At 34.7% G+C, this 9,844-nt stretch overlaps 1 protein-coding gene across 2 annotated transcripts; it reads right to left on the bottom strand.

Moving 5' to 3' along the window:
- Window positions 1–280: 280 nt before the first annotated feature.
- On the bottom strand, window positions 281–9,579 carry LOC120346040 (uncharacterized). Of its 2 annotated transcripts, XM_039415672.2 has the most exons (11): window positions 9,464–9,484; window positions 8,966–9,120; window positions 7,266–7,402; window positions 5,561–5,591; window positions 4,715–4,768; window positions 3,838–3,900; window positions 3,042–3,104; window positions 2,924–2,974; window positions 2,769–2,831; window positions 1,550–1,619; window positions 281–1,027 (listed from the first exon to the last, which is right to left on the bottom strand). In XM_039415672.2, the coding sequence occupies exons 2-11, from the start codon at window positions 9,077–9,079 to the stop codon at window positions 945–947; spliced, it is 729 nt and encodes a 242-aa protein (XP_039271606.2). In that variant the 5' UTR covers window positions 9,080–9,120; window positions 9,464–9,484; the 3' UTR covers window positions 281–944. The 2 variants fall into 2 exon arrangements, with proteins under 2 accessions (XP_039271606.2, XP_077971509.1); XM_078115383.1 differs by lacking the exon at window positions 3,838–3,900 and having other exon boundaries at window positions 9,464–9,579.
- Window positions 9,580–9,844: the final 265 nt, after the last annotated feature.

The raw sequence follows: 9,844 nt of genomic DNA, 5'->3' as shown, positions 1-9,844 counted from the left end.
AGAATCCTGTCAGGCGTTAACAGGTATTTTCTATGATGTCATCGACTAGCTTGCACAAGCAACTTCTATTACACCAGAACTCATACTTATGATTAGCCGTGACAAAATTATATTACTCGTTACAAATAGTAATATGGAAAATTTCGGCAAAAACATTCCTTAATTTTTTCAACCCGCATATCAACTTATACCTAAATAAAGTTATACTGATTAAACCCAAAACAGTTTCTATGAGTTTCACGTATCCTATTTGCAAAGTCGTGATAATATTTTAAAAAAATGTTGTGAATGACATCTTTATTGCATTTCAAAAATCGGTTGAGTGGAATCTATCTACTACCAAGGAATTTCATAGGGATTAAAGTTTGTGACCAAATAAAATCAGCATTAAACCATTCACGATATCGAACGTAAAATTTGCATTTTCACAGAACGTAATAAATTGACAAAACTGGACGAACTCCTGACAAAGCTTTTTAAAAAAAATTCTGGACAAATATTATCTTGCGCATTTTTTACTAATGATTAGTAACATTTAAATTTACCGAATGAATATACAACAGATGATATTTGATTATACTATATTCAGAAAATGATGTTCGTTTTAATAAAAATACAGGGTGATCGCTAGAAAAAGAGAACATTTGTCAAACGGTTATTTGTTTTTACAAAGTTTTTTTAAAGGTGTATGTTATATTACAATCATAGATACTCAAAATGCTATCCGTGCACTTCAGAGCTGTGTCATAGACTACAAGTCAAAGCTCGTGTGACTTTTCGAAGGTTAACTTGTGGAATATTGTTCCAAGCCTTTATCAAGTTCGTTTTCAAATCATCATTTGTAAAAATGAATAGCTGTTTGACAAACTTTCTGTTTTTCTAGCGATCACCCTGTAGTTTGACCCAAAGAAGTATATTTAGACACTGCTTGATTCCGTTGTGCTTCAATCATCATCACTTGCACTATCCATTTCTTCCATTTCCTTCACAAGCGCCTCTTGTTTAGCAATCCAGGATTGAAGTTCCGCTGATTAAAGAAAATAAATAACTCAGTATATTCTATTCAAGTGCAAGAAGACAATAAAAAATTAAGCCCAAACGTTCCGCGATTAAAAAAAAAGGGGGGGGAAAAGATCAATTCCAATAAGTGTGTGTTAATAAACTAATTTCTGTGTATCATTAATTTTTAGAGGCATTCTATAGTGTAGGCCAAAGGGTGTGCGTCCTGGGGCCCGCGGGCCAAATGCGGCCCCCAAGTGAAAAAAATTCCGTTTACTGAGAAGTGATAATTTTGGATGGTGCGCGACCTGCGAAACTGTTTTTAACTCAGCTTAAATTGGTCCGTGCGAGTAATTCCATTCATTATGCGTTGCAAAGTCTATATACTATATTCCTAAAAACTAATCCGATTTTAAAGAACAAATGATCAATTAGGCTATTTGTAAAATTAAAATCTCTTAATTCCAAGTCCGCCAATACCGCGAGTAAAATTAATGTAATTCTTTTATATGTAATATTGAACACCTACTTTTACTTTCTTCATACTTACCCCCCTTTTCCTTAATATCAAGTTCTCGAACACCATTTTGTCTCTTTATCATGTTGTAATGTAGGTCCAACTGAAATCAAAACGGATAAGATATTTAATGTTTGCAATTTGGTTGCCGGGAAAACACTGAATTTTTTTAAAATTGAATATATAGTACACCTAGGAATACTCAAGAACGCATCATTGAATCAGAATGGAAAAAAAGTTTCATAAAAAGTCTGGCGATCCGTAGTATGTGAACCAAAATGGCGGACACCTGAACATAGTATCTTCACCAGGTTGGGTTTAGGCCATAATTTTTTTCCAATTTTCTTCATTTATTTCTATTGCGGACTAGCCAAGGGACACCCGTAATATTTGTACCTAAAATTATGGCCTAACCCTAACCTGGTACACATACTTACTTTCCGCCATCTTGTTTCACATACTACGGGAGTACCAAAAGTCTTGGCGAAACACGAACACATGAGTTGGTAATAAACGGAAAGTGTAATGAAGTGTATTGTAGCCATATGTATTGTAAATGAAGTAAAAATACTTATAATTAAATATATTTGGTGTTAAAACACAACAAACCTGGTTAAGATATATTGAGAACTGACTTCATAACAAAATTAAAATAGTAGAGGGAGTTTATGGACACCATGTATTATAGCTTCTACTCCTCTTATCCCCGACCATATCCCCTCCTATCTCAGAATTGTCGTCAATGTATGGACCAGAGAAATATTTCTCTGTATTTATTAAAATTGGCAAAGTTACTTTATAAGGGTTTCTATGCAAATCAGATGAGCCAATAACGGGTACGAAAAATAAAATGAAATTTCAAGGAATATTATTTGAATTTTTTATAGCGGATGATTAAGAATTTGAGCGTTCCACCTCGTATACCAGACCTGGTCAAAGTACGGCCCGCGAGCCAAATTTGGACGTTGGTTAATTCAATCTGACCCGCCTGATGCTGCCACAACCAAACTGAAATCAAAATTTGATGTTTTAGCTAAAAATACCTCAAAAATGGTTTGTTTAGATTGCGGTTAAATTTAGTTTTGGCATGAGTCCGGATTTTGTCAAAAAAAAATGAGTTTCGGATTTCAAAAAAAGCTCAAAAACTCTCTTTTCGTGTTCGATAAACTCGGAGCGGGACAACATATCTAAACTATTCAATATTACCCAATTTGATAACTGGATGATGAGAATTCAAAATTTTATCTCAAACCTCTTTCACTTCTCCTTCCAAGAACATCATCTCCTCCTCCAATAAAGTATTCTGGTCTTCGGTCTATATTAATATAAAGATATAAAATTCAAATGGCTGAAAAACTAAATATACAATTTTGTACTAATGTTTTCTAAGAATTGTGTTTAACTTACAAATTTTTCAAGTATTGCAAGTTTTTCCATGGAAGTTACTTTGTCCTTGATCTACAAAAGTAAAAACAAATAAGATACAAATCGAAAAGATGAAAGTAAGTTAAAAAAAATTCTTCACCTTTTTCACTGTTTGTTCTAAAGTATCCACTCTATTTTTCCACTTCTTCACTTGCTTTTCGAGCTGTTGATTTGAAAAAATAAATCTAATAACTACTGGAAAACAAGAAAGTGCAAAAAATTTTCAACAAAATAAAGGGGTGACCCATCAAAAATGTAAACTTCTCAAATTACTTCTATCAAAATGAAATAAGTTTCCACTTGAACTTCCGTTTGTGTATAAATGATTGCACTCAAAAGTTGCAGTAATATGGACGTTTGCTTATGTCTGCTATATGCTGTCTATGATAGGTTCTAAAAAACACGAGTTGTGTTTTATTTTTATATTTTGGCTGGCTGGTGTTGGGGCCAACATATATATATTTGTGTTGCGTGATGAATCAACATGCTTGTCCATGGGAGGGGATGGGACATCCCACATTTGTACTTCCCATGGGACATGTGGGACACGAAAAAACGTTTGATTCACGGGGAAAAGATGGTAAAACATTTCGCCATGGACTTCGTGTCCATACATTTGAGCATAGCTCTCTGGCTAGTTATAAAGAGCAAAATATATTCAGCATTAGCAATATACTTGGTGAAAGGGATGATGGACACATATTATAGTTATGAATTTAAAGTCAACAAATTTTGTTATTTTGCAAGAGTATACTACCATATACAAGTTTCTATTTAAATTAGATGATCTATACAGCAAATATTACTACTGTAGGCTACTGGATAGGGGTGTTCCTTTACAAGAAATAGAGATGAATTCAAATAGGTAAATTGAAGATGCAAATTTTTTAACTTGCCTTATCCTTGTCTCTTTTCAGTACAACTATCCTTCTTCCTAAATCGGGCCTCTGATAAGTAAGCTAAAAAATTCAAATAAACAATCACGCTATAAAAAGTACACCTATGTCTGGTTTTGCATGCTGACCTATTTACAAAATAAAAAGGAAATAAGTATTATTGAGATTCGCGGCAATAATTTAATATCCTCTACAGCTTTGTAATTTTTGGCTTTTTTTTTATCAAATTACGATCCCATAGACATTTTGAATACAACCCCGGAATTCAATACGTGACGTAGTGATATTACAATACGGTTTCCTTGTGCATTTCGTAAATTGAGTTGCCAGAAAATTGCTGATTGGCGAAAAACATTTTTCAAATATTGTTCTTTACTGAAGAATCCGATCAAGACACCATTAAAAAGCTGAACATTATTCCAAAATGATGGCGAACACGCTGAAAACGCTCAAATGACGTTGGCGCAAGAGCTTCATGCTTTCGTTGCACGCAATGAAAATGAAGAGGAACGAACGTTATGAATGTCGACCGGTGGTTGAGAAAGAAATGCTGTTATATGAGACAAGCAGGGTAAGGTCAGGAAACATGGAAGAGTTGTATGACGTACTAAAAATAATCAAATCCATATTAGTTGAGGCTGAGCATGCATTTTCAGGTTTGGATTTTTTGCCAACAGAATCAGAAATAGTCTTAACGATGGCACTCTCGTTGCTCTTGTGTTTTTGCGTCAGTTTTATAAGAAGTGAACGTGACTGCTTATAATATTTTGTGTGTGTGTGTTTAATTTTTTTTTTAATCCCGGGAAATCCCGAGCCCTTGTCAGAAATAGCAACCCTAATATAACCAGCGAATAGGGCTCTATCAATGAATTCTTACTTCTTCCGTCAGGGCAGCAATTATTTTGTTCAATTCTTGCAATTTTGGATGCACCTTAAAAATAAAAAAAATCACGAACTTTAATATATTATATATCTATTCATTCTGTTTTATTTAGTTAACAAGACTGTAGTTTGCAATATTTACAAATAGTAAACTTCTGGATTTTTCTCTGGTGTCAAAAATGTTCTAGACATGGTTTTGTACACTACCACTTTAAATGAACTAGATTTTCACTGATTTTTTTTATCTGTTTCGAAATTATTTAGTATTCAACTCAAATCTAGATCACGGGATGATTAACTGAGTATATACGAGTAAGTCAAAAAAAAACTACCAATAGAAGTCCGTAAGCAAGGTATAACAATATTTTATGTACTCATTTTAAAACGAGTTATTTCATATATAATTTTTAAGTAGTCTTGAAACGTTGAAAGTATTCATGTAAACCACTTACTATATTTCGAGTCGATTTTAATACCAATTTTAGGTGCTCCCTTAGTGTATGCACCAAGATGGCGCATAACCTGAACATAGTATTGTACCAGGTTAGGGCTACCAGTTTGTGCGTCATCTTGGTGCTTATACTACGAGAGCACCAAGATGGCGCACAACCTGAACATAGTATTGTATCAGGTTAGGGTTATCAGGTTGTGCGTCATTTTGGTGCTTATACTACGAGAGCACCAAGATGGCGCACAACCTGAACATAGTATTGTATCAGGTTAGGGTTATCAGGTTGTGCGTCATTTTGGTGCACATACTACGAGAGCGCCCAATTTTAAACCTAGTGTATAATTTTATGAAATATATCACCAATTTCTTAAAAGTCTAAATTAAACTTACAATTCCTCCCTGTGAATTTGTCGACAGTCGTCTAAAAATAAAGGAATTTTTCAACTGATGATAGTGCAATTTTCAATAATGCGAGCGGAGTAATCGTAAGGAAACATCCACATAAAAATTATACACAACAGGCCAGATCTTCTAAAGAAGGAGACTGTAGGGGATTAAGGGAGTTTGCACGTTTCACGCGCGATCCCGTTATTAGAATGTCATGATAATTAGCGAACCCGTTCTCGTTTTTTGTTTCAGAGGTTAGGCCAGGGGTGGGCGAATTACGGGCCGAATCCGGCTCACGGGAAGTGTTTCATCCGGCCGACTTGTGTCTGCTGGGATTACGTCTATAGCATTTATGGATATAAATTTATGTTGAAAATATTGAAGAAAATAACGTCATAATGATTCCGATTGTTACTTTGTGCTTCTTATTATTATATAAACGTTCGCTATTGGACTGAATTTGTAAATAAATTTTTTTTTTTTTCACGGTTTTTTATAATGAGTTTTGAGCCCAGTAATCAAGTCTATTACCTGTGACTGGCCCATTCAGAAAAGTAATTAACCACTCTGGGTTAGACGATTGCAGCAAATAGGTATGTAATATGTTAGCGTTATATTTCCGTTTCACAAACTGTGTATTAAATTTAAGTAAAGCTTCATTATGTCATCTTCATTAAAGTAGCTTAAGTATGACGACACAATTTAATAGGTACAGTTGTAGAGCTATATTCAGTAACCAATAATTTCTTTTAACCACTATTAAAAATACGAATGTACATATACGATGTAGAATAAAATTAGAATAGCATTTCAGGGTGGCGGGAGACGCCAATAAAACAGTAATTATTATCGAGCACCGACGCCTAAGGCGCCAACTTAGTTTGGCAGGATTTTCTAACATTAGGGTACCTGTTGTTGTGAATTCGATTCAGAAGAGAACCCATTCTTAAGGTTTTGAATTTCATTACCCAATGGAGCATAATCATAAATATTATTATTTTAATGTGTGAATGACCCTCTTTGCTAGTGTTACTAGTGGTACATAGTTTATTTATTATATTTCTTGAAAATAAGCTGAAACGCGTCGCGGATCAGTCGATACAATAACAGACTTACATAAGAGTATCTTTGCTACGATAAATCACCGTCAGTAAAAATCGCTAAAATGACCTATTTTCATTAAATTCACTACGCTATTAATACAAAAGGGTAAAATAACAATAAAATTCATAGTTACATACAGCGTAACCCTAAATACTATCACATTTGGCAACATCGAACAGTTGGTGGCGCCCAAGTGCAATTAATATTTCGACGTGACTTCAAGTTTCCATCCGTGGTGTGTTCTATTTTCAACAGGCAACAAGTTTTGAAACATTTTAAAGTGGTTATCAAACGCCGTACAAGACGGGCGTACACAATATTTTGACAAGGCGTGAAGGGCATTTACGTTCCATGTCATCCACGTATTTTCAATTTTTTTTTATTAAAACATACTTATTTGTAGTTTATTGTTAGCTATTTATTTTTGAAGTAGGGTGCGAGACTTGATGAAATTATAAAAAGGGTCTCAGAAGTCTTGAAAAGTTGAATTGCTGAATTAAACCATCTCTTTAATTCTGTCGAACAAAACATTCCAACTGCAATCATGGCTTGAATTATTGTTAACAAAATCTATGAAATACCCCAACTCCATTCCAATACTCACTTTTCTGTTTCTTCATTTCCATATTTAGTTACTGTAGCTTCTTTAGCTTTAGCTTCTCGGAGAGAGATTTCCAATTTTCTCAGTTCTGCCTCTTTTAAATTGCATTTTTCCTCTGATGCTTTCGCTTTTGCTTCAACCTTTCAAATTGTAAAAAAAGGCATAAAAATATAGAAAAATTAAACTTGATTGAAACTGTCTAATTGAATAATTTAAGTAGTTAATAATTAAATTACAAAATTCTTTATTTGATATTTAAAACCAAATCCCATAGTGAACGTTTAGTAACAACCCTAAATTAACAAGCATATTGCCCCATACAGATTGCAATAACTACAAATATGCAGTACAGGAGTCACCAAACTGTGGCCCGCGGGTCGGTGCACTAATTTCACAAGTCACAACAAGTTTTGTACTGCTTACAGGCGGTTATGCATGACAGCAATGTTTTGCTAACAGCTAACCTTAGGATAGTTTTCTAGATCTGGACATCTTGTATATTTGTTTTGCTATGATGTTCTCAATCCATATTCTGCGATATAGAATTTGATATTCAAATCTTCAGAAATGTAGAATTTATATTGTTGAATAAATTGAATGGATTTCCCAACTTTTGTGAATTTATTGTATTGCATTTTGTCCGGCCCGTTTCAATACAGTTTGAGTCATATCTGGCCCGCGGCCAAAAAAGTTTGGTGACTCCTGATGCAGTGCATGTAGAATTGGTTAAAAACAGAAATATATGGCGCCAGGAGGGCCAGATTGAGTCAACGGGTCGGATTTGGCCCGCGGGTCGTAATTTGCCCATGTTAGCCATCGTGAATCTTTAGTATCTCTATGTTTGCTGTAGAAGCAGTAGCATCATGGTTCTTTAGCACATTTTCTTAATATTATCATATGAATAATTAATGAAGAATAAAAAACAAACTTAGAAAATTATTCATTCAATTTTTTTTGCAATCTATTGCGGGACTTTATCAAAGCGTGACTGACAGTTTGTATTTTGCAAAGCTGTTTCGTCGCGTTTCTAACTTTTCACTGTATAATTTCACATATCAGTTTTTGAAGTTTTATCATTCATTCCACGTTCACATTTATTTTTATGAATAAGTCTTGTTACCTGGAATAATCTGTCATATTTACTGATGTGTTCGGTAATGTAATGTCAGGAGATCTACGGTAATTTTCATCAAGTTTCGAATGTCTGAATTTCGAGAGCAAATTCACTTGCTAGCGTCGGTAAATATTACTACGGATTGTCGGTGATAATCACCGGAAAAAAACTTGTAACAAATACTATTGATATCCTGTGAAGTTCACAAGTGATTTACGACGATTTTACCAAAAGTTCTTGTAATATTTCCCTTTAAAATTTCACAACTGCATTCCAGTAATATAGGATAGGATTTACATATTTATCCCGGGGGAGAGGAAAGCCGATAAGACGGCTTAACCATATGACGAGTCCATGTCGGGTATAGAATCAGTTAAGTTGTTTGTTTTTTGGGAAGCCGTGACCGACCAGCTGTTACGTAAACCACCCTACGACGGACCCACGAAGGGTAATCAGAGATGCAGGGGCGAGCGTATTCCTAACGCTTAACACGATGAGCCACACCGCCGCGCCTGTACTGCCGGTAAAAATTTCTTAGAATGTAGTAATGAGTAAGCTGCAGTAACATAACAACAAGCATCATACAAACCTCTCGCAGCGAATTTTTCTTTTCTTCCAATTGAGTTTGCCAATCGTTTATTTCTCCATCTTTACTTTCAATTTGATCAGTAAACTCTTGGAGCTTTCTTCTGATTGATTCCATGTTAATTCCAGCTATTTTTTTTACGTTGTAGTTAATTGCCACTATCAAATATAAAAAAAAATGTTCAATTTTAGGCGTGTTCCAATATAATATTTTACGCTCTGCTGTGAATATGTTGTTATATCTAAGTAGGGGCCGATAAATTTCTATTATATTTATTAGTTGAGGTTATGCGAGACAAACTCCCTTCCCTGTGTCCTATGCTTATGCACTAGCGTAATCGTATGCATATAATACGAGGTTGTTGTAGCAAGAATAAAGATAGCGCGGAGCTAGTTCACTAAACGCCGTCAAGTACTTCTAGATCTCGTGGAATAACCATTTTCTCACATGTCATTTCTAACCCCCACCTGACTACGTCATCCAAAAGTTAGAAGTACTTACCGGTATACTACCGTAATTCTAAAATCTTGCTGCACAATACCGCATATCCTGTAACCTTTCCTCTGACAAAAATTAAACAAGCTGTTTGTCACGAATCAGACTTAAAACCTCCTCTTGCCCACTATACGAATGCGTGATGTTTTTGTCCTGTGAAAACCATAAAGCCTTGACACTTTGTTATGGTCTTGCGTAGAAGCAAAATCAACTTTCTACACAGCAATATAATAATGAACCTCATATGACATTTAGAAAAATAATTCAATAAATCTGGGCGGCGCGCGATAACCAACAATTCAAGCAAGTCCGATAAGATTTTATTTTTAAGTTCATTTCATTTGCTATCGAACAATATGAGAGTGAGCCTTTCACGACACCAGTAAG

The sequence above is a fragment of the Styela clava genome, chromosome 8, assembly GCF_964204865.1.
Source record: "Styela clava chromosome 8, kaStyClav1.hap1.2, whole genome shotgun sequence".
NCBI classification, from domain to species: Eukaryota; Metazoa; Chordata; class Ascidiacea; order Stolidobranchia; family Styelidae; genus Styela; species Styela clava.
Note: the sequence above shows the minus strand (reverse complement) of the source record. Positions and strands in the feature narration are given on the sequence as shown.